General features: G+C 34.5%; 1 protein-coding gene across 1 annotated transcript; it reads right to left on the minus strand.

Annotated features, from left to right (window-relative positions):
* Nucleotides 1-26,706, minus strand: LOC120341272 (kelch-like protein 24). The gene is made up of 12 exons (XM_078117236.1): nucleotides 25,628-26,706; nucleotides 16,429-16,549; nucleotides 15,667-15,823; nucleotides 14,429-14,646; nucleotides 12,869-13,015; nucleotides 12,381-12,465; nucleotides 11,769-11,851; nucleotides 10,884-11,067; nucleotides 9,539-9,676; nucleotides 5,857-6,015; nucleotides 3,358-3,508; nucleotides 1-2,355 (listed from the first exon to the last, which is right to left on the minus strand). The coding sequence occupies exons 1-12, from the start codon at nucleotides 25,681-25,683 to the stop codon at nucleotides 2,241-2,243; spliced, it is 1,614 nt and encodes a 537-aa protein (XP_077973362.1). The 5' UTR covers nucleotides 25,684-26,706; the 3' UTR covers nucleotides 1-2,240.

A 26,706-nucleotide genomic window follows, 5' to 3' on the forward strand; every position in this document is an offset into this window, starting at 1 on the left:
GTATTTCTGTAACGTTTCGTCCGACCAGAGTCAGACTTCCTCAGACAAGCAGTTTACAACAATGGCAAGAAATAAATTTGGTAAATGAATTTGAAATATCAAATCAAGTATGACGTAACAATGCATAAACATTTAATTTGCATTTAGTCATGTTTATTCCAGCTACAGTATCCTTGCAGTATACGCATACGGATCCACTAGCATAAAGGCATAGAGAAAAGATAGGAAGTTAGTCTCGCGTAACCCAACTCAAATTTACTATTACAAATACAAGCAAAAATTTTGAACCTTTATTTTATTAGTTTTAAATACATCAGATTAAAAGTATACACATGAAATATCTACAGTGGAAAATTTTTCGAAGTTGCTACAGCTGCTAGTGCTAACTATTCATTTAAAATTTAACCTCATTTAAAAAAATACAATTGCATATTTGGGAATTAGAAAAAATCTTCAAATAAAAGGTTTTGATTCATACATTGCGGCACCATAAGAGTCTGGTTATCACTTCCATATTGCATACACATCTTGGCACAATTTCTACCATTTCTCATTTAGGGGAGAGTCTTAACATTGATTTTAATGAGGCATTGCACTCGATTGGCGGTACTATTAATTCAAAATATATAACTTGGAGTATGGGTATTCAGATTACAATAGTAGCAAAGTGCATAGGGAACACATTTAAATCACTGATACAGCATTAAAAACAATTAGAATGGCTATTTTGGAATAAAAAATACATGAAATTAAAATTGACGGTGTCCAGACAAGAATTTACTTTGACATAGAACTCACTACTTTCGACAAAAAAAAGGAATATTTGAGAATAAAAAACCCTCAAATTTCAATTAAGTTACCTATTTCAAGGATGAACATAATATTTAGGTGTAGTATCTATAACTTCATTACAGGCATATAGGAATACTTGCATGTTGCATTCATGAAAAGTAATTTAGTTTACTTGAAAAATATTATGCTTATGGTGTGGCAGATGTTGAAATCCTATATTACTGGCACATTTTAGTTTACCTTTAGACTGAATCATGTCGCACCAATAACAATGTTTTATCTAGCAATTTTTACAATTTTTTTTCATCTTAATTCATTCAATCTAGTTCGTCAATAACCGCCCTAATTGGAGTTCAGTCCATGTCGAACTAGAAAGCCTCTTTCAAATCAACTAGTAACTCCCTCTAACATGATATATTGTTATTGTAAGAGGAAACAGAATATACACAAGGAATTCAACAAACAGTGGACACAAAAATCAGAAATAAAAACTTCCTTTTTGCAAACTGAATCAAAGGGTTTCAGGTAGTACTTTAAAAATCAAGGAATGTAAAAGAGGATTTTATATTTATCCCAGTACTTAAAAATGGAACCTAACAGCAGAATATTTTAAACTAATCCCCAAGTAGTCCTCCCCATAGTGCAGTGGTTCTCAACTTTTTTCATTGAATTCAATATTTAATGGACCCTGAGCTCAGTAGAAATTGTTATGGCAAATCGCACTCTCACTTTTGTACAAATCAAGTAGTTTACAATGTGGTATTATAGTAATAAACAGACCTCAAGAATGGTATAATTCGGCAGAAAGTGCAAGGCAAAATTCCTTCCCAATACCTACAAAACCCCCAGGGTTGGGAACTTTGCCCTAGTTGGTGTAAATGCTGGGAAGCAAGGCTTTTCACAATATTCAGGGCTCTAATTCAGGAATACGCTCGCCATCGCACCTCTGATTACTCTTCGTGGGTCCGCAGATTCGAATCCCATGTGGGAATGGTTACGTGTGAGAGGATTGCTGGATTTCTTGCTGTCGTAGGGTGGTTCACGTAGCCATTGGTCAGTTACAACATCCTCTACCATCAAGTCCATGTTTCCAAAAACAAATAACTAACTAATCCCATACCTGACATGAAATGGCAATTGGACGAGATGCCGTGGTAAACCATATGGTTAGGCATTTTTATTGCCTTTCCTCTCCCCCAGAGATAAATATGTAAATCCTATCCTAATTTGATCGCACACAAATTAATATGAGTTGATATAAAAATATTGACAGTACGGGGAGAGGAAGGGTTTTATACAGGGACTGAGTTCAAATTACAATTTGAACAGAAAGAATATTTGATTGATTTGCAAAATACAAAATATAAAAATCAAGTTCCACGATAAATGGGAATAAAATAATTAGAAGCTGTGGAACGTTCGGAAGTCAATATGTTGGGTACGAATATTCATATGGCTTTTATTTTCACTGAGTCCTTTATATCAAGGTCCATATCTTCAGGAATGTCAACCATCACCCAGTTTTGTTTTTCAGAATCGTATTTCTCCATGGTTTCCATTGAACTGAAAGAAAGATAAGAACAAAAATAAGTTACAATACTATACATTACTACAGGCTTCAAAATTTGTTAAGACTCGTGAAAAAGACTAATTTTTTATGAATTTGCCATTGCCAAATCCATATGTGGTTCTCATATGGTAGGGGTGCCCCACAATCGCGTAGAGGGGGTATGAAACTAATTGAGAATAAAACTATTTGTTAGATTTGATCTCCTTATTTTAGATACTCAAACTTCTTTATTGTGGATATTTACGTTCCCTCCAAATATTTTCAACATGATTTTTAAATAAAACATACTTTCGCCTTATTATCTGTTATTTGTAGCTTGTTGTTAGCTATTTTTGTCAGTTATTTTTGAGGTGGGACGCAAGACTTGACAAATTCTGAAAACAGGGCGTATAAAGCATTCCGGATAAATCATGGATTTGAGTATTGACTGATTGACCAACGTTAGTTCGAACCGATGCTATGGAATCTGCTGGCCATCATGCTCAGGTTGAGTGGATTATCAGGCAAGGCCTGAGTTAATGGAGTTCTGTTGGATTAAATTTTAAACAGCAAAGGAAGTCATGATTTATGAACAAACCTTCATGGTAGGGTCCTACCTGATAGCACTGGTCGTCGATTTCCTAATATAATTAAACCAGCCAGGAGGATAAATTCGACATGAAAGCCTATTCAAATATAGAGCGCTTTATAAATCATTTTCGAATGAGAACCTATTTAGAGTCTAGTAATCGGGTGATTATTTTAAAAGCCACTATGAGGTAACTTTCGTGACAAGATCCCTCTTTTCGACGTCCTGGCCACGCATATGTATATGGGAGTTATAAATTGAATTTCAAACAAGCCGAAGCCAGTCATCCATCTTTAAAAAAAACTAGTAAAATATTAACCAGAGTCACTGTAAACTTATTATACCCTATATCACATAATTACGATGAACATTTAGTATCTGCGCAACTGAATGCAATGTGATAAAATAATGATATAACTATACTTACTTGAGTCCACCAACTGCATAAATGTTCCCGTTGAAAACAAAGCTATTGAGGAGGCGACGACCCAATAACATCGGTGCAAACATGGTCCAGGAATCGGATGATGGATTGTATGTTTCAACAGTTTTAAGATCCTGTCCCCTATCATGTCCACCTTGTATACAAAGAAGTAAAAGTGTGTCAATATCAGCACAAAGCTAAATCATTCATTTGTAAGCCAAACATCCAAAATATCAGCTTTTGCATGTTCTCAGAAGATATATCTCATAAAATATAAGCTTATATATAAATTTAGACAACATATCACTGGGAGTTGGGTAAATATTTTATGTAAATATCACACTGAGGTTGAATATATCACTATTTAGAAGAAATATTTTATAAAACATGAGTATTTTTATTTTGAAATAAATTTATTGCCTAGTGCAAGCAATTTCAATTTTAGCGAAAATCCAGATCAGTTATTGCTTTTCAAGTCATATAGAAGAAATGTCTAAATAAAACATTATTTTAAAAAATTAATTCGAGTCATATTTATGCAATTGTGATATCAGGAGTTGAATCAACTATTTGATTGAACACAAAAGAAATCAGATGTGACTGCGGAGTTTATAAATTATTTTGCGACTCAAATAGTTTGTTTGAATTTTGCTAAGCCTTTGTCTGAAGTTTGAAAAAAACCTTCAATTTTCATAAAATTCATGCTTTTAAAAAATTCAACAATTCTAAAATGCTTTTTATCTGCGCATATGCCTAAAAATTATGTTTGAATATGACAAAATATTAATTTTTGTTCAATTTTTAAAACAAAGGCATGTGTCACGTTTTTGTTGTGTAATATAATAAGAAAAGAAGTTGAATTTAATTCATGAAATGATTCTTCATAAAGCAAAATTATCAAATGCCAGATAGACTAGAATTGGGTAGGATGAGTAAAACTGAAAAGTACGATCTAAAACTTAGAAGACCAATCTAAAGCTTAGTCAGGTTTTTATCATCTCATAGTCATCAAGTTGGGTGACAGCATAATATAGCAAGTATAAATAAACTTGTGCCATAGACCAGGTGGTGGTCAAACTGCGGCCCGCAAAGCAAACTAGTGTGGCCCGCGGAGAAGTGACAATTTTGAATGAAGTTTTACTTGGAAATGCCCTAAGCCGTTCTAAGCCCCCACAAAACTCGAATATATTATTTGTATAAATTATAATAATGGTTAAAACTTGCAACAAATACATGTTCGAATTAGATTTCTGTAGAATAAATAGAAAAGGTACATGTGGAAAGATGAAGAAATATTGAATAAAAACTACGAACTGTATATCTGTTTACCTTCGGCATTTGCCAACTAGGCTAGACTAAACGAAGACCATGGAGAATAGGAGGACGGCGCAGTCGGAGGAGGAAGCTAAAGTTGACAGCTGAGAGATACGTAATGTAAAAATGAGCACACACACACATGAAATTCAAAATTTACACCTTTTTTCATTTCATTTTACTTTTGTTTCAACTGTTATCGTTATCTCACTAAATTTTGCTAGAAACACATTGTACATGCCCACAAGAAACGAATTGGTTAATAGAATGACAGATAATTTATGGCCATGTCGCACACAGCTGCTTTCGAATTACGATAAAAAATAATTGTAAAATGTTTTAAATCAGAACAGGAACAGGATTGTTAGCATATGTGCATCATATTTCGTATTCTTATAAACGCGAAAAACGATATTCGAAGGTTGCGTTATTAAAATATTAAATTCAAATTGGACATCCCTTCCTCAAGCACTGCATTAAATTAACCTACAATAAACAAATATCACTACACTCGATTTGCAAGTTTTCGACTTTTCGCATGTAGAGAATCTAATCTTGGCCGAAGCAATATTTTTACAAGAAGAATTTTTCGTAATTGGATTTTTTGTATCCAGAGCCTTTTATAGGTAGAGTTTCTATGTGCGGCCCGCGGCTTCATCCACCTATTAGTAACTAGCCTTCCTGTAATATAGATTTGATACCCCTGCCTTAGACCACAAAAGCTTTTCATGACCACGCTATATTTGAAAATGAGTCTTCTGTCCAAAAGGCAGATAATGTTGCACCACTTAACGGGATAATCTGAAAGAATTCTTACTGGCCTTACTCTTTTGCTTTGTCAGGCGTATCCAAATATCCTTCTTTCTCATATTTAAGTGTATTGTTTAAAAAGAAATGAAAATTCTTTACTTATTCACAGTGAATTGGACTATTTCCAATAAATATAGATTTTGCTACACTAGGACTAGTTCAATATCAGCATTACTTGTGGCTCTCGTTAGTCACTGTGTAGTGAATGCAAAATGTAAATGCACACACCGGCAGGATAAATTAAAAGTGCTTCGATATATAAAATTATTAAACTTAACACAACTCTGTCTGTTAGTATAAAACTTTAGAATTGAATCATTTTGGTAAAACAATTTGAACTTTAAGTTATCTAGACTTGAATGAACTTGTACAACTCACCAAGCACATAAAGTCGATTCTGGAATTCAACAGCAGCAGGGTCATCTCTTGCATTCAGCATTGGTGAAATGAATCTCCATGTTGACGTATTTAGATTGAAGCATTCTGCTCTGTTGGTTGCACTTAATTCTTCTTGTCCTCCCAAACTATAAATGCTTCCTGCAATTGCAAAAAAAAAAATTCTGGCTCCTAGAATAACAGCAGCACATAATATTGGGATTTTAAATGAAAATGTGTAATATCTGATGTAATTTCTTAAAGTATGTTCAAAGAAATATATCAACCTCCTGTCCAAAATGAAAAGCTTAATAAATAACAAAGCATTCGCTTTAAATACTAGCTTCATGAAGTAACATACATCGGTAGTTGAACATAAAGAGGTTCTCAATTGATGTTTGACTACAGATTTGTTTGAATACCGAAATATTTTTGCTACGAGAAATAATGGAAATAATTTTAGTTAGTTCCAAACTACCATAATTATTAACAAAAAGTGTACCAAAACCAACATATTTATCTGTATACATTATAGGCAAGGTTCCCTCTAAGCTGCGCAACCGCGCAATTGCGCAGTACCACCAGAACATTTGCGCAGTAAAATCTCATTCTCGCGCAGTTGCAGCATTTCGTTTCCAAATCGTGGCTCATATTTCATATGTCATTTTTATTAACGCTCAACTAGAATGCTCGTTTTATGTTTCACGTGTATTCTGGTTAACACTAGTCATTGTGATGTCACACATCTGTCTGTCACGAATACCTTGATTTTTGTATGCCAGCGTGGGTCGGTTTTTATATTTTCATCGCGTGCTCTGAATTTCGTGTTGTGGACCCGACTAAATCTTTTTATTGTTCGTAGTGTAATCAAACAGATGAAGATATGGGAAAATTTAGAATTTTAATAGGTATCAAATGTTGCAAAGCTGGTGCCCATTGTTTGTAACAGGAAATTTGTTGGTTGCTCGTAGCCGTATGGTTAGGCTAAACCGTAAATATATGGCTAAACTAGTTGGGATTTAAAGAAGTGCTGAGTTTAAGCGAGTGCGAGCACTGTTGGCTCCTAAATCTCTAGATTGGTACACACGTGGCCATGAGCTTATACTGAATGATACCGATGTTATATAGCGATGTGGTGAGTATGTTTCACCAGAAATTACTAAAAAAAGTTTTAAGCGTTTTCATATTCAGCATATTAACCAAAACCAATAATATACTAGTTTTCTTTATCTGACGTTTGTGTGTAAAATGTCTAATCAGGAAAGTAAAGCTAAAAATAAGAAAATTCATTTCAAAGTGGAATGGCTAACTCAACAGTGAAGTGTTCGACACTAATTTGCAATTTTGATACCGGTATGCATAAGCTAAAAAAACTGCTAAACTTTGCGAAATTTATTGCTATTCCACGTCAAGGAATGTGATAATCCACAAAGTTTGTCGGGAAGTGGCACCTGTTAGTGATTTGGAAAAAGAAAATCATGGGAGGGAATAAGAAGTTGATTATTTAAAACGTCATTTGAATAATAAAAAGCACATTGACGCACTAGATGCATTAACGATTAAGCGAAACGTAGAAGCAAGAGGAGGTTGTTCAAACTTTTTCACCGCAATACCGACCGCTGAAGAAAGTGAAGTTTTGAAAACCACATCAAGTGAAATGAAGCCTCACATAGATAGTGTTCCACCACGTTTTAAGCTGAATTCATCAATATTGTCCCGCAAATTAATAAATAGTCGCATGTCAATATACACTAAATTGCCACATTCATGGTGAAGCAAAAATTATGGCTTCGAATTTTTGATAAGCATAGACTTTGTCGCCAGGGAGAAAAATCATTCGGAGCATAAGCCAAGCAAAATTTCATCCTCTGATTTTGATGAAAGCAATGATATTTCAACAACAAAAATGTCGCGATTGTACATCAAGTATTGTACTTTGGATGATTGTCGCTTGTGCTTTGAATCCGAGTCTGAAAAATGCGTGGATTCGACTCGAATCCGAGTCCGGATCCGAATCTCGGCCCAATTATGAAGTTCAAACATAATAAAAATACAAAATTTTGTATTGGTTATGTTACGTTTTAGCATATTTCCATATGGGATTTGTTTTTGGGTGCAATGAGGGTCTTTAAAATTGCACACCATGTGCCGGCTCCGCTTTTGTGTTAGTCGTAAAGGTTACCGTACTGGTAGTCTACAGTGACACATTGTATTACTGTACTACTTCGATTTGGCCTTTGTGTCCATATATTTGAGCATCACTCTCATGTTGAATGTTTAAGAGGCAGTTGTGCTCTTTGGGTGAACTCACTCCGTGGTGCACTCTGGTATTCAAGCACTGAATTTTTTTTTCAGTACCGCAGCATTTTTGGCTATTGATCTCACAAATTTTATAGGAATATTTCAAATGAAATCCTTTTTACACTTTAATATAAAATACTTATTGGAGAAAATTTTTTGATTGTTAGACCATATCGAGCAAAAATCGAGCTTCGCTACGGTTGCTAAGTATATAAAAAATGAGAAAAATTAATTAGATGGACGCCATGTATTTAAAAATAGGAACAATTAATATTTGTCACTTGGCAGCATTTCTTGTGTTAAATGGTTCTGACGATCTCATATCAGGCGCGATATAATATTTATCTTGAACTACATTGATAATGAATTTAAAAAATGAAAATACTTTGCTCTTTTTCACTATACGTGATTATGTTCTGCGACGTGACTAACGTGCTAAGCATTAGAATAAACTCGTCATCGCACCTCTGATTAGCCTGTGTGGGTTTGCAGGTCCGAATCTCATGTAGGTATATGCGAGAGGATTGCTGGACTTCTCACCATCGTAGAGTGGTTTGCGAAATTGCTGGTCTGTTACGGCTTCCTCCACCATCAAGTCCATGAATCTGAAAACAAATATGTGACTAACTAATCCCAAACCCGAGATGAACTATTAAGCGGACAAGAGGCCATGCTTTACCATATGAATAAGCCATATTAGCGGCCTCCCTCTCCCCCAGGATTAATATGTGAATCCTATCCTAAATGTTATAATATATATAATCTTTCCAAGGGTTCTTGCATTGAAATTTAATTTTATCAAAAAAGCTACCATTCCAACATATCCTATTGATGTTTGCATTCTTCTATTAGACAGCAATCATTGGAAAAAATATTTTTAACCTAAGTTAACTCAGAATATTTAGTCGACAGACGGTGCTTCAATTTATCCATTTTAAACTGTCATTTGATGGGATTTTTCATCAAAACGAGTTATATATCCATCTGCATGGTAAGTACATTTGATAAAATATGTTTATTAAATTCTTTATTTTTTTGTGATTAAAACTTGACTATTTCAAGTAATATTGCGCAATATCATTCTCAGAAATAAAGCATTCGCCAATCTATGTTTTCAGACAGCTATGCTACTAAATTAAATGGAGATTGAATTATCACATCGTAGACTCTTTATTACATGTTAGACGCCTTGCTCTTAATGCATTTTACAGAATAATTAAAAAGCCAGAAGATCAGATTTAGGATATCTTGCACAAGCATTCTGATCGAAAAATGATGGAGATGTTTTTTAAACATTCAAACAAACTAAACAAAGACTCTGTACTTACTGTCTGGCAACGTATTGGAGCATTCGATAAAATAACCTGATTTGTAGAAAACATACCTTGCATGCAGATGACTACAGGGCTATCACATTCAACATTCTTGCTCTTCATTTTTGCCCACTGGTTTCGCAGAGAATCATACTTTTCCACTGTTTTTGTATCGGATCCATTATATCCACCAACAATCCAGATTTCACCTGATATGCAAATAAAACTTCAAAATGGATATTTGATCTTTTTTAAAATTTGAATATATTAGAGCGGCATTGGCATAATGATAAGGGCATTACAAAGCTTTAATCCCCAACAAAGCAATCAAAATTTGTCTGCTTAATCTGAATAATGACTCTTACAAGTTCACAGTAGAGGTGGGGGTGATGGCCTTGTGAGCCGTGCAAGGTGGTAAGGGAAGGTTCTTGGGTTCAAGCCCCGGTAAATCCAGCACCATTATCTTTAAGCTTAGTATGACGAATGGTACAATGTTTTTTACAAGATGTTGTATTACATCACTATGAACAAGGGATTGCAACAATATACGGAGACCTGGCAGGTTTGTAATTGTACCCGTGCTAGTTAAGCAATAGCACAGATATAATCAGATATAACCCAACATGCAATAATTTTAGTGCTCCCGAAGTATGTGAACCAAGATGGCGGAAACCAGAACATAGTATGTGTACCAGGTTAGGGTTAGGCAATAATTTTATTCCAATTTTCTATATTTTAGTTCCATCACGAGTTTTGTTACTAGCCAAGTGACTTTCATAGTATTTTTACCTGAATACTACCAAAATTTCATTGTCATATTACATTCAAATTAATCATGTTGGGAGGAATTTTATCCTGGGATTTGTTGAGAAACTTCCATTAATTTTCAATGCTATTTGTATACAATGGAAGCCAATGAAATACCTTTACTGCACAAGAGTTAGGTGTATCACGCAACTACAATTCAAGACTTTATGATTAATAAAATTGGGAAGTCATTTCACTTACAATAGAAATGTAATCTGCTGACATTAGGTATATTTTTAATTTGTGTTAAAAGACCGAAAATTGATTAAACAAATTTCACTCAAGTATATTGCCAACCGTTGATATTGCAGATACTTTAAAAACAACGAGTCTAATACATGCTAAGCTTTAACCTTAGTTTATTAATAGTTCAAAAAATAAATTTTGTCATTGACATCAAATTATATAGGTTTAGTTAGAAACTTTAGCAATGTTATAAATTTGTAATTATTTTAGACAAAACATTCAAATATAAAGTATTTATACATTGAACATAAGAAGTAGCAAATGTTTGGAAAAATATGGAAAAACATTGGTATTGGGTAATATGAATTAAAATAAAGAATTAATCAATCAAACGTCATTAGTTGAGGCATATACACTACTAACCATCAACCAAAGTCATTGGTGGGTGATAGCCATGATCTACCAACGAACTCTTTAATTTCTCCCATGTAGCATTAATATCGATATATTTGAGTCGATAAAATGAGTTGTCTCGAACTAAGACATAAATATGCTGATTCAATGCAATAGCAGAGAACCATTTTGACTTCATATCTTCATTCATTTTCTACATAAAGAAAGAGTTTTCTGAGTTTCAGCTCATTATGTGACACATATACAGAATGGGAGTTTGAGATTTTTGGGAACTCTACTGAGATCTAAGTTCGTGTTTCAAGTTAAAGATCCATGGTTCAAACCTGATGCCTATCACCAGGGATGTCAGTTTCGAATATTTTATTTTCGATTCAAATCAGAATGTGCCGATTTGTTTATTTACGACTCTAAGTATATTTACCTACCTATGGTGTGAGATAATCGTTAATTAATGCCGATTTTCGACTTTCCAAAATAGTAGCAGCAGTGTTCGTATCAATGGCTGCTTGTTTATAGTCTTGTTCAGAGAAAAGATGAGGCTGATATTCCATAAAAAATCAAAATTTTATGTCAAAATATCAAGCCCATCTTTATCGATCATAGACTGCAAACAAATAAAATGCATTTGGGTGAGAAATATTTTCCCTCATATTTGGTTGATCTCCCATGTTGAAAGAAAAAATTTAAGCTCATCATGTGGGCAAGTAAAAATGGTTCGATTGGGGTGTGGGGCATTGTTCCAAAACAAAAATAATTTCAGCCATTACAAAAATTGGCTAAAATTATTTCTTCACTATAATAAGCTTATTTGATATATATACAAAGATCATGCATGACCTTCCATTTGCAAGAAAAGGTTTTTCAGTGTAGTCATGCAAAGCTGATGATGCTTACCTGCATTTGCTTCCATTCATTTGACCTTGGATTGAACTGTTTGAGATAGGACGAGGTCTTGTCGAAAACGACCAACGCATCGTCTGCAATATAAAAATGCTTGTATGCTAAAGCCATCTATAGCAGGTAAAATTAATAATTTTAAGTCAAAGTTGGTATTTTGTCCAAAATTGTTATTGACCGAAACATTTTGCTTTCCACCCTGGCCCACAGTAGGGCAGCAGCCAGTGAATTAAAATGTGTTCAGTTTAATCCAATAATTGAGTCACAATGGTAAAATTTCAGTTCTATCAAAACTAATGATCTCTAAAATGGCTCCCTGTAAGAGGCCTTGTGATTTGAATTTTAGGGAATTGAATTGAGAGAATGTGACTGCCTGTAAAGAGCTTTGTGAATATTCGAATCTCAGGAAGTCAAGCTGAACAAGTATCTTTAGCTAAGTAACCAAAAATAAATATAACTTCCTGATTTGACTATTATAAAAGATCAATCAGAAATTTTTACGTTAAAATAAATCGAAAAAAGTCAGCATATTACAAATTACAATGACCAAAACAAAATTATTAAAAATTAAAATAATATGAGTAGTAATAAATGTTTGTTCCAAGTTACCTTCAGAATCTGATGCAGCAGACTTGCTTTCCAAAAACGAAAGTGCTATTATCTTAAGTACTTCAGCATTCGAACCAATCAGGCTCTAAAGATAGTCAAATAAATAATCAAATAGCAGGATGTAAAATGTTGCTTGGCAACTTGGCACCCCTTGGTGTTTGTGCAATCTTTCAATAGCGTACGTATTTCACCAACAAAATGCCAAAATTAAATATCTAATTTATTGTACTTAACCTAACTTTGAGTTATGGTTGCCACATGATCAATTTTATTGTTTCTCTATATACTAGTGGTCAATATATCCGAGAAGATGAACCCCTTAAATACAAAAAAATTTATCAATTTTCAAAATTGCAAACTTGGACTTGGCTTTTGTCCCACATCAAGGATTATGCAAACATCTAGAATATTATGAAACCTTACTGTGCTAAATATAGATATTGCCTTTACAAGTTTCTGAATAGGAATTTAAATGACAAAAGACTCACATCTTGCTCCAGGAGATTTCTGTGATATGAAAGCGACATCTTAGTCAAGTCCAGTTGCTTGAAAGATTCGACGAACCGCTTTGAACGTTTCTTCTCATCAAATTTTGTCCAATTCATCAAAGCCAGGCATTTTTCTTCTTCAGTTGCCTAATAGGAAGTAACGGTTATAAATTTCTGAGTCTTATGACAGTCATAAGAAATAGTAGGTACATTTCATGTATTAGTGGCTTACTGCCATGGCTATTGTTTGGAGTGAATGGACCCTAGCAGGAACCAGCGTTTGGTTGGCCACAATCACTTGTTTTTCACAAGTTTCTCTGAAAATCAAATTTGTTTTGGCGATGGCATATAGCAGGGATGACGAACAACTGACCCGCGGGTAACAAAGTGGCTTTTTAATAGCGTGTGCTAGAGTTCTATTCAGCAATATATGTTTAAAACTTACTTCTCTAAAAATACTTTTTCTATAAGTCAAAATTCCAAATTTCTATTAAACTTGCGAAATTTTGTGTCTAGTAGAGGGTTAATAATTATTTCTAATTAATTATTTTTTATTCAAACGTTTTCTTGTGTTATTTTCCAAAGAACAACACCAAAACCACTATTATAGCAAGAAGTGTACTCTAAAATTCACGATTGTATTTACAGAATATTCAAGTTCGAGGCTTCAATTGACAAATGTGATGACGTCACACCTCTAATTATTACTGCACAGGCCCCCCTCAATGCAAAAAAATGGTACTTTTTCCGACGGAAATGCGCGTAGATAGACATAAACATTCTAATGCGTGCCGTTACGAGTGAAAATTATGGTACCATTAATTTTACGTTTTTATCATGTTTAAAAAATCTTGATAGCTCTGCCAAGTATGGTGCAGTCGAAATCATATTTTTCAAAACATCACAGGGCCAGGGATGGAATGTATGACTAGAAAGACATGATAAACCAATACTAAGCCATTATAAGGGAGTTTATTGTAGTTCATTTCCCGTCTGAGTCACATCAACGATTTCACATATCTGAAGGACGATTTTCAAATCGATGCTATTTATAGAACTGGCATGTATAGCGAAGATGGAGTTCCTTTTTCGTGAAACATACTACTACACTATAGAACATTAACCGTAAACCACCATTAATACCTTTTAGAGTTGGACTAGGCATTAATAATACTGACCACAAATCCTTAGGCCTGTGCAAACAAACATTTATGGGCCGAGTAAACGCGAGCCTGGCTCGTCAAAGTGGTGCGTTGTGCTATGCATTAGAAATACACTTGTCACTGCACCCTTTTGCACCTTACGTGGGTTCGCAGGTTAAAATCCAGTGGGGGATAATTATGTACGAGAGGATTGCTGGACTCCTCGGCACCGTAAGATGATTCACCGCTGCTCGGTTACGGCTTCCTCCACCATCAAGTACATGCAACTGAAACAAATAACTTGCTGCTTAATCCCATACTCAGCATGGATTAGTGACTAGTCACCATATGACTGGCTCCCTTCTCCCATCTATAAAAAAGTGTAAATGAGAGTCTCAATAACTAATATCCCACTAACCGTGTTTTCCTTGGCCGTGATCATTCCCACAAACTGTTTTTCATCTATTTCCTTGAATTCATCCAGTTCTGCAATTTTTGCAAAGTTGTTGGAAGCAATTTCATCACATTTGGCTTCGAGTTGTTTCAGATCGTACAACTTCGAGATATTCATGGTGATGAAGTAAGATTTGGGACCCAAATGCTGTTCCAGGTATTCAGTTATGATACCACATAATTCTGAAAATTTTTATTAAAAAATAATTTAAATTATTAAGAAATACAAAATATAGGAAAGAAAAAACATATTCAGTGGTAATTTCACCCTTGTTCAACCCGCCATGGCTCTAACCATTTAACTATGAAAATACTGTAGGTCAGGGGTGTCATTGATGTTATGACATGCGTCGTTCACACAAGCTAGCTGTTAGGGGCATTAAAAAGTCATAGACATAGATAAATTGAACTCCAATATAGGCTTCGCAATGCAAAGGGATTGGAATTACTCCCACGTACCAAATTAAATTAAATTGAAAATTCATTTCACAGGACCTCATCATTCAAAATTAGCATTTCTCTGCGAGCCACATAAATTTTCATTGAGGGCCACATTTAGCCCGCGAGATGCAGGTTGCACACCCGTGCTGTAGAGTGTAGATAATCAAGTGTTATTGAAGGAGCTAGACTTCAATGTGTCTTCTTTTTCAAATCATTTTCAAATAAAAAAATTTATAAGTTGATTTGTCTTGATCATTAGGTTTTTATTGATATTGGAGTCTGATTTGTATTTTCAAACTTTCCAAGAATCTGGAGTCGGACTCAAAATTCTTAATTCTCTGCAGTCAGGAGTTGAAGTTGTAATTTTGCAGACTTTTGAAGGTGATAACTAAAACCAAAGTTTCTGACAGTAGCTTAAAAACCATTAAGTTCCCTAAGTATTCTCAACAGATAACTTAAAGAGGCTTGCACACGCCATCTTGTTTGTAGTCAAAATTTAGTTTTAGAGTTGGAACTTGACAAATGGTCCAAATATTTTTATAACTTGGATTTGGGAGACGAAGACGGAGTCAAAAAAATGTTGGTAACCTGCATTCAATAGTTAGAACCGGAATCAGAGTTTGGAATTGTGTGTCATTTTTTCTCGAATGCACGACCCGATTTTTTGTTGATAAATGTCACGTCACGTTGTTATATGAAATATGGGAAGACTATCCACTTCATTGGTTTTAAATGAAGGGTTTCAAATAGAAAAACACTTACTTCTCAGTTGGAACATATGAGAAGATTGCATATATGATGCAATTTCAGATGTTTCATCAATGGGGAATTTGGAAGTATACATATACTCGATAACTTTCTCAATAGTATCCGCACTGAAGCCCTGGATATCAACTTCTCCTGACAGAGTCTCAACAGTCTGAAAAATAATTTTGGAGGTGTAAGTTGTAAGTAAATACATCACACTGTCAAGATTTGTCTCATATATCAATCGTGTACTATTTTATTGAAACCCTCTATTGCACTATCTATGTCTATGGGAACCCTGGGGAGGGTGTCTGTATTTCCAGGGCAAATTTGTGTGTTGTCACATTATGTTGAGTTTAAGCCCTGCTTACTCCATGGTTAGGCCAATACCACCATCTTAACCTAGTATAAGTATTTTTTGGGCAATACTGGATCCCCTGTATTAGTAATCCTAGACTTGCATGGTGGAAAGTCAACCCAGGATCACAACATACTACAGAGCTATGGTCATTGAATGGAAACTTCGATGAACATTTGTTCGATTTTTTACGAGTCAGCTTTCACTTTTTATGACTTATATTTCACGGTTTTAATTGCAAACAAAGCAGTATAAGCAGTCACTAATAGCTAAGAATCTATTACTTTGGAAACAACCAGAATCTTTTCAGTTGGCATTGCCCATCCTGGGTGAGGTGGTGGGCATGAGATTTGAACTGGGTTGACTAAGCCATAATGCCAACTATTACATTTGTATTCAGATATTATGAATATACTAACCTCATGTCGAAACATTAATTTGAAATAATCAGTTGCAGTAGACAAAATAATCTTATGCACTTGAAATTTTTCCGAACCAACTTTGATCGTAAAATCACAATATAGACCAGCTTTCCTGTACCTGAAATAAAAATATATTTAATTTTAGTATCATCAACAATTTTTAGTATGAGGGTTGACTATGCTTCTACAACCATTGTGTCAACATGACTCATAGGTTGGAAAACAGTGACCTAGACCAGGGGTGTCGAACTCTCGGCCTGCGGGTCGCATGCGGCCCCAGAGAACTCCCAATGCGGCCCTCGAACGCTCAACAATAATTGTAATATTTTGGAAGTTTTCTTATCTACATGTAATACATTTTTCAAACCTTTCAAATTGAAATTGATTATTCACACACAAAACGACAATTCACTGAAAGTAGTTTTTAAAAATCAAAATTTTATTTGTTTTCCATTTGACCCAATTATGGATACACCTCAAGCTAGAAAAAGTATATTTGAAGGAAGTTGGGAGCTTGGAGTTGCAATATTTCTGCATTTCTCAAAATGCTGAAGCACATTGTTTAATTTGTCACATTTCCATCAGTTCAATGAAAGAATACAATATAAGTAGACATTATCAGAATAAATTCAGCAGTCAATATGACAAATTCAAAGATCAACTCCGAACGGAAAATTGTTATGTGTTCGCATATTATTATAATTATACAACTACCTAGTTACTAAAAGTCAATATCAACCATAACTCAAGCGCCCGATGCCACGTAATGGTTAGAAATTTTGTGAAATGTGGCGGGAAATGTCTAGTCCAAAAAGTCAGTCATTTGTTTGTTTACTGATCTATACATGAAATGATAAACATGATATTTTGGCATTACTAAAATTAATCGAACATTCTAAACGATCCAGATTAACCGATGATTATGTGACCTCGTTAATTGAGTTGGTACTGTAAAATCATTTAAGCCTGATATTCGTAAGCTGGTGGCTCAAAAGAGATGCCAAACGTCAGGACATATGTAATGAAAAAACATTGAGTTTATTCTGTAGTATTTTTGTAAATTTTAGGTCTATATATTTAGATTAAGTCATTTTTAGTGTATGTATTATTTTTTCCTTATCAAAACTTTGTTCAAAAATGTTTTGAATGGTTGTACATAAAAATTTATGATTTTTTGTAATAAATACAGTAAATTGCAATAACGATGAAATGCAGAAAAATTAATATGTAAATGGCTGTTTAATTGCATCACAATATATGTCACAAACCACACCTATCTAAAATATGCTTTAAATATACATTATAAAAATATATCAAAAACTGTCTGCGGCCCTTTGCACAATTCCCAAAATGCAATGCGGCCCCCGAAAACCCACAAGTTTGACACCCCTGACCTAGACTGATATCCAGACAAACAAACCATGAACTGCAATATCGAATATTACAGAATTAAGAATATTCTTTATATTTTACATTTGAACATGTTTCTTTGGAATAGTAATTCACGCATCTCCGCCATCCCCACTGTCAACTCTAATATAGGATAGGATTCATTTATTTATGCCTGGGGGAGAGGAAATCCACTAAGGTAGGCTTAATCATATGACGAATCATGGCCTCTCGTCCGGATACTAGTCCATATAGGATATGGGATAAGTTAGTTAGTTGTTTTGTTTTCGGAAGCATGTACTTGATGGCGGAGTAAGCGGTAAGCGACCAGGGTTATGTGAAAACCACCCCATGACGACAGGTCCAACAATTCTTTCGTACATACCTATCCCTGGCGGCGCGGCGGTGTGGCTCAACGAGCTAAGCGTTAGGAATATGCTCGCCACCGCACCTCTAATTACTCTGCGTGGGTTCGCAGGTTCAAATCCCATGCAGCGATGGTTATGTGCGAGAGGATTGCTGGACTCCTCGCCGTCGTTGGGTGGTTCACGTAACCGCTGGTCGGTTACGGCTTCCTCCACCACCAAGTCCATGCTTCCGAAAACAAACAATACAGTAAAACTAATCCCATACCCGACTTGAAATGGTAACCGGACGAGAGGCCGTGGTTCGCCATATGGATAAGCCGTCTTATCGGCTTTCCTCTCCCCCGGGATAAATATGTAAATCCTATCCTATCCTGCATTGAATCAGACTTTTGAACCCATGCAGGGTAATCAGAGGTGAGTTGGCGAGCCTGTTACTAATGCTTAGCATACTACTAAGGATATCAGTGGATGCTTGTGAGGGTTTTGTTTGAGGCAAAAGGCATGGATACGGGACAAATAAGAAATACGATTTCACAGATTTCAATGTACCGTATCCAACAACATGGGTTGTCGAAAAGGAGTTGTTTTCAAGTCAAGGACAAAGATATGTTTTATAAACAATTTACAATATTCATTTTTTTTTCGAGCATAATACCACCATGTCTTGCAAAACCCGTCTACAATGATTTGATTTTCTGTTTGAGGGATATTTTTCAGTTGAAAATTTGTCTACGTGTATGTTATTACCAGTACATTAGTATCTTTTTAAGGCAGTAGTTTTATGTTTTCATGGTCAAACTCTAACTTGTATTCATAATTAGCAACATGTCTGCAACCAACCAGACCTGGAATAAATTCCACAGGAATAATATCCAATTCAATATCTCAAAGACCACAGGTATACTTATACAAAACTGTTTTCGGAGACTATAATTCAACAATTTTTCTCAAGAATAGTGTTTCCCTTTTTCACAATATTTTCTGACTACACAGTTTCTATAAACTGTACCATTCAATAGATATTATTTGGTGAACTATACTAAACAAATTCCTTATGTTATTTTTCTTTGGAATAGTTTCTGTAGAAAGCACAGTATATATACAGACAAGGTGATTTAAACATGGGAACACTGAATTTTTATTTGTCATATTATAATTATGTTGACTTATCAGCTTAGTAAATAGTGAACTCTTACAGCCACTGCTACTATGCAGCCTTATACAAAAAGAGATTTTCAGGCCAGAGACCGTTCATCAAACATAAACAGTCCTCAGTAATTTCAGGACTCGAAATAGTGTTTCTTCATAAATAGCTAGACTACTCCATCCAAAATAAACTGTGAAAGTCAATAGTTTATTTAGAAATGGGAATCGAAATTATTTTTAAATTCCAGCTTCGGTAAATATTACCTGGAGAAGGCAAAGCAATGAAAGTATACTTACGATTAAGGTGATTCAAAACATGAGGACACTGATATTTTGTTTGTGGTATTATGAGTATATTTTATGGTCTATTAATTAAGTTCACGGCAGTCACTGGAATGTCAAGAGTTACTGAAATTATATATAATTGTATCGATGAAATTATAAGATGACCTGTATTAATTCTAGGCTAACTGCAGCGTGGACTTGGCCCAGTGATTCGACTGGAGTTCAGACTCAAACCTGACTTGAGACTCGGATGGCCTACAAGTGTACTTGACTTGTAACTCAGGGTCAGGAGACCTCATTCAAATAATAAAATTGGAAATCAAAAATCAGAGACTAAGTATTAAAATCGAACAGAAATTTTTAAATTCATGACACCTATCCTGATAATAGTGTTCCCAATTTCAATAAATAGATGTGCTGGCTATACAATTTCAAGGTACTATTCAATATGTATGATTTCTGGGTTATATCTACCATAATAGCTTTTAGAAGAAAAGAAACCAAAACAATTTTGAACTGGATAACACTAAACTTGGATCAATGGCTTAGTGGTTAGCGCATGGGTCCTAAACTATCTTTAAATCACAAACTAAAAATAATGAGTTGAAATCAGTCCTGGGAAGGCTGGACCATTTGTCAGAGACTCAAAGTGACCTGAGTCAGCGACTCATATGCAACTGACTGTTGGTGAGAAATTGAAGTTGAACCAAGACACGGGGTTAGAGTGACACAACTTTGGGTACTCCCGTAGTCTGTGTACCAGGTTAGGGTTAGGCCATAATTTTATACCGATTTTCAGTCCCTTAACACAACTTGATGTTAAGCAGGAGAACAAAATTAGTTACTTCCATATTGGTACACATACTCCTGTGAGCGCCCAACTTCGCACTTGGACTCTAATTTGAATTAAGACTCGAACAGCCGTGACTCAACTTTGCAGACATGACTCAAGACTTACATAACCAATGACTTTAGTTGTGACTAAAGGTTCGGGGACTTTTACCCAACACTGGTCGAACCCCCAGCATTGGTGTGATAACGTTGAGTTGCCATTGAGTGCCAGGAATGTTATCATTCCAAGAATAAATGATCCAAATGCTGCTTTATAATATTTCTGTTCTCTGAGCTTTCCCATCTCATGATATAAATTTAAAATTCCTATCTTAAAAACTGGAGTTTACTTAAACATCAACCCAAGTTTCAGATTAGAGATCAAAAGTATCAAAAATAAACAGAAATTCTTAAATTAATAAAATAATTCCTAAAATGTTACTTTAGTTTCAAATAAATAGAATTGGTCCTGAAAATAGTGTTCATGTTTTGAATAAATAGAAATTCTGATTGCATAATCCTAGTACCATTCCACTTTGTGAACAAAGCAAACTTATTAATAAGTAATGTATTAGTCACCAAAACAACTCCTAGAAGTGTAGGTATACAATCAGCTAGGTGTATGGAAACACTGAATATTTCCACACATGTACAAGGCAATATTTCAAAAAATTCCCTGTAACCTTGTATTATTTAAAGTTACATTACAAGATTTGAATGTCTCAAGAATAGTATTTCCTCTGTGAAAACAATAAACTCCAGCTACACAATCCAACTGCTTTGTACCATTCAATATTATTCTTTACAAAGCAACTAAACGTCGTATTTTTCAAAGTATATTCACCACAAGAACTTTCAATATAACATGATAAACATATGGTTTGATGATTTACAAAATGGGAACACTGAATCAGTCAGTAAATAAGAGCGAAGCAAATATCAATTTGCAAAGTACTTTCCACCAAGTTGGCTTCAATAAGAACGGGTATGTTAGGCCATAACATGTTATGTTTTCACATAAATTCAATCCTCAATTCTTTATCTCAGTCTTGATATTTCCTAAACTTTACAACAACCAAACTTCAAAGACTTTCTCATCCAAAGTTGACTGATATCAAAAATGTTGGAGTGACAGGCATAGAAACCAAATATATTTTATAATAAATTTTCACAAAGCAAGGTCCTATGCACTAGCTCAGAAATAATGAAGATTGATCTTTGAAATAAGTCAGGGGTAACCACAGAAAGGTTCTAGGAAAATTCGCCACATAAAATTTTTGTTGAAAGAAATCTCGCAGGAATTTCGCAAAATAGGAAAAATCGCCGCAAGAGCATTTTGATGTAAAACAAGTAGTTGCGATAAAAACAGTTAGGTTTTTAAGGTACCATTTTATTACAAAAAATTTGTTATTAAAGAGCTACTTTTTTATCACAAATACTGTATTTCCGCGAAAAAAAAACGAATAAGTCGCTTTTCTAGACCCAAATTTTTGGCCAGGTTTTGGGGGGTTTGTCCTATTGGGCGAGTATGATAATTTTCATTTTTTTGGTGTCACCTTATTATTCAATTCGGACTATGAGAAAATTTTGGCGATACTACTTGTACCTGTACTTATTCCGTGCTAGGGTTTGGCAGCAATTTTGCCCTGTTCATTTTGTTCAGTATTTATTTTATTCACACGGAAAACCGAGGACAGCGTGAATTTATACCATACTATAAATGTGTTGTGGCTGCAAAATTGGTCAACGTGGTTCATTAAAATTTTGTCAGGTATTTTGTCTTTCTAGATATGGTAACCCTACTTTATATGTATTATTATTTACAAAATGTAATATAATCAGGTAGTTTATCCCACATTATTATGTCCACAGATAATGTGGACATTATTATGTCCATAACTTAATCACGAGTTACGCTGAAAACAGTTAGATTGAAATTTAATGACAGTTTGAATTCACGTAGTTGTTTGGATTGAATATTACGATACAAGAAAAAGTCATTATAGGCTATTTTAACCAATGCGCAAACGCGGTAACCGCTCAAAAGCCCGTTCATGGTAATTTGAGATTCCGATGTTGATCCAAATTTACTACCCCGTCTTATTGGCAGGTTATATGCAAACACCCATTTTTCAGGCTTGAATACGGGCCTCGTCTTATTTACCAGGTAGACCTATTCGCGGGAATACGGTACTTGTTTCACAGCAAAATGATCTCGCGCTAATTTTTCCTACAGTGAATTTCCTCGACACGCCACAGGTACTAACAGATTATGATATCCTAAGAATTATGGCATACAAATAGCTTTTTGTTGTTTTGATATGTTTGTTTGAAAAGACATTCTTACTAGTCATTCGTCATTGATTCTCAGAGGCGCAGAATTAGGAAATAAACCTGACCCGGATAGTAGAGATGTCAATAAACTATTCGCATGGTTTTTAGATTTCAGATATTCAAAATAGATTTATCTGAATATTACCTCAAACCAGAGCAATTCTAATGAATAACAGGCAATGAAATCTAATTTTGTTCACAATTTACAGTATAAGGATTAAATTCTGTACATTTCTAACCTTAACTTCTAACCGTTTTGTTTGCTCTCCTAATTCCATAATCAGTTTTTATTTATTTGTTTTCATCAATCCTTTTATTGTCTTTTATGCTGATTATGGAGCCATCAATCTAACATACAATTGCAATACAACCATGTAGTCATTGGAAACCGTTAATTACTCATGCCTCTAAGTATGATACATATCATTAGATGCGCCTCTACAGCCTTATACAAAGAGAGATTGTAAAAACAAATTATAAAAAAAGTTACTAAATATGTAGGCCATCTTATTGACTTTCCTCTCTTTGACATGAATATGACAATTCTACCTTGAAACCTGGAGTTTACTTGGATGTTAATCTAATTTTAGATCAGTGACCAGGTATAAAGGGAACCTGAAAATAGTGTTCCCTTTTATCTTAATAAATATTTGTCTATACAATCCGGTTAAACAGCCTTATTAAATTAATATTCTTTGCATGGCACATTTAATCTAAAATTTGTATGGTATATTCACCAAAATAGGTTATAGAAAGACAAGTAATAGTTATACAGTTTATGTGATTTGACATATGGGAACACTGTATTTTACATAAAAACAATCTTAACTAGGACATTATTTATCTCAGTATAGTTATTTACTCAATTCTCTCTCATCTTACAAAAACCGAACTTTCTCAATCATATTGGATAAATATCAGAACTGCAAGATTAATAAATCCCAGTAAGTCAGAAAATGAAAACTCAAAAAGATAGAATAAAGTTTCATATACATAGGGTTACCATATTTTTGTGACTTTAAATCGGGACGCCTCGAAAGACAACGACCCCTTAGCTGTGATTTTATACCTTCACATTTCCCAATTTTACTACATAGGCCTACATTTCTACATTTAAAGCTGTCTCGGCTATTTTTTTTGACCATGCGCATATTCTCTGTTAAAATATCGGGTTCAGTTCGAAAAATAGGAAGGAATTGACGTTAACGATACCGGTACAAATAATTCGAATTTAGACTAATTAGTATTGGTTTTACATGCTATACGTCTGCCATCAATGAGAATCAGCGGGAAACGAACGCATTCACCTTCAGTAAGTAGGCTAGCGCTGCGCTACACAGAAACAACAGTAACGAGAACATGTTTTTGTATTATGCTGGAAAAGCGGGACTTTTGGCTGACTTATCGGGACGGCGGGACGAAACGCTGAAAAACGGGACTGATAACAGACTAACGCAGAATGTTCAATGCTAATTGTTTATCACTGCAATCAAACTAAAGCCCATGGTAATAATACTGACTAACTCAGTAGTCTGATAGCTGTCTATGACTGTAGCTTGCATTACCTTACGGCAGTGGTGTCAAACTCGTGGGTTTTTGCCGGCATCATTGCATTTTGGGAATTGTGCCGAGAGCCGCAAACAGTTTTTTCTCAATTTGAACAGTGAATAAAGCTTTATTATTTTCCTAAATTCAAATGCCATTTACATATCAATTTCTTGCATTTAACTATTATTGTAATTCACTAATTTATTACAAAAAATGCAAGTTCTTATTCTTTACAACTATCCAAAAACATTTTTGAACAAACTTTTGATAAGAAAAGAACAAAAGAATAATACATACACTAAAAATGATATAATTTTAAAATATAGACCTAAAATTTACAAAATACAGAATAAACTTAATGTTTACTATTGGGCATGACTATTGTGACTAATCATGCCCATTGATTCTCAGAGATACAGAAATAGGATTGAAACTAAAGCAGACCTGACCCTGATGCTATAGGTGTCAAATTGTCAATATACGAAAAGTTTGGTTTTATAAAATATTTTCTTGCAATAGTTCTAATTTCAAGATTCAAAATGAATCTAACTGGCTCACTTAACTGATGACCAATTTCATTTCGCTGCCAAGTATGTCAATACTTCCGAGAATAGCCCCCACTTTGAAAGATATCAATTATAACAGTTGAATGCAAACCTCTCATTTACGAGACAGTCTGGGCCTCCCTATCAGCAATCTGGCACTGCGAAATAAACCAAAAATAAGCGCAATCTAATAATGTCATCATTAGATTCCTTGGAGAATTACCAAAAAAAAATTTTTTTAAAAAAGCATTTCAAGAGTTTTTAGCCTAACCTAGTGTTGAACATAGAATGCAAGCTTGTCTCGTTGATTTGATAATGATTTAATTCAATCGTATTGTGTACCACGATCAAAGTTGTTGTTTAGTTGCTAAAAATTTTAGAACTCTCGGTTAATTTTTTTTCTGATATTTTTTTCGAGAAATCCAATGATGACGATTTTAGTTTGAACTTTCTTTCAAGTTTATTTGGCAGCGCCAGTTTGCCAATTTGTGCCGATATGGACTGTGTCGTAAAAGATGGGTTTGCTCTCACTGTTATATTTTGATGTCCTTTGATGTGGGGACTATTCTTGGAATCTGAGGTGATGATTGCAGCAAATATTTTGAAATACAGTAATTATTTGTTAAATTTGAATAAGCAAACAAAAATGGAGTAAAATAGTACGATACGGTACCGGTAGCCGTTTCAGCAGGCACGCAAAACTGTACTGCAGTACTGGTAGCCTAACAAATTGATATAAAAACAACTTACTCATTAAATTCGGCAAAACAATCTTTAAAATATGTATTTTCTTGAGAATCACTCATGTTTGCCTCTGTTTTCTTGTATTAACACCAAACAGACTTGAGAAATTGGCCAGATAAACCAGATTTTGTATCCCAAAACGATATCGGTATGGTGAGCAGAACTCTCAGCTTTGAGGGTCCCCGACGTTATGGCTGGAGATACTTTCCCGAATCCAAATACAGCTTTCGAAGAATTTATTTGAATAATCTGGCTCTTTTTAACCAACAACCAACCAACTCTTAGTGAACAGTTGTAAACAAAAACGAACAAAAGGGAAATCCCCGTTAGTATGTGACAATGATTCTGTAAACAATGCTAATCATAGAGAATCGGATTACTGGAGTCGACAACTGGTTTTAATTTAAAAAATAAACATCGAGCCTTCGACAGAAACATTAAATTTGAGTCAAACTAGTAAATGCTAAATAGGTAAATTTAATGTTGTAATGTACTGTTAACAACAATGTGGCTGTGACTCAAGTTATATCGCCAATCAAAAATCCTGTTAGCTAGAATGACGATTGAAATTATCCAATGATAAGTTAGAATCAAACTCGACCTCGGCCTGTTTTCTTTTCAATTAGACATTTGTAGTAACAGTAAAAATTATGACAGAAAATGTGAAGGATGCAAATATTCAACCGATTCAGTGTCGGGCTCTATCAAAATGCCATCTCTGTATGCGGTGCCACAGTTACTTCGTGAAATTTGTGACTCAATATTAATATATTTGTTTAGTGCAGAGAAAGGATCAAATTCAAAGTAAACAAGCTAGATGAAAAAATGAATTGCAACTGCAAATTAAAATATATCAAGTGAATAAATAAATGCAAAATAAATATCCATCCTAAGCCAAAGTATATACAACCTGTTAGGCCAGACTGGATTCCATGGCAGGTGCACGCCCGAAGGCGCTAGCGCTCCGCAAAAATACACACGAGCGAATTCAAATTTGCACGCCGAAAATTTGCAATTGCTCACCAATGAAAATCGGTTTAAATGGTTTTTAAATCAATAATCCAGTAATATATAGATGCAAAACA

Source organism: Styela clava, chromosome 10, assembly GCF_964204865.1.
Source record: "Styela clava chromosome 10, kaStyClav1.hap1.2, whole genome shotgun sequence".
In the NCBI taxonomy this organism is placed as follows: domain Eukaryota; kingdom Metazoa; phylum Chordata; class Ascidiacea; order Stolidobranchia; family Styelidae; genus Styela; species Styela clava.

Coding starts and splice junctions, on each gene's coding strand:
- LOC120341272 (XM_078117236.1), bottom strand. CDS start 25,683: ATGAGTGATTCTCAAGAAAATACATATTTTAAAGATTGTTTTGCCGAA. Junction 12,466..12,868: donor GAAATCTCCTGGAGCAAGAT/GTGAGTCTTTTG, acceptor GACTATCTTTAG/AGCCTGATTGGTTCGAATGC. Junction 6,016..9,538: donor TGTAGTCATCTGCATGCAAG/GTATGTTTTCTA, acceptor TTGCAATTGCAG/GAAGCATTTATAGTTTGGGA.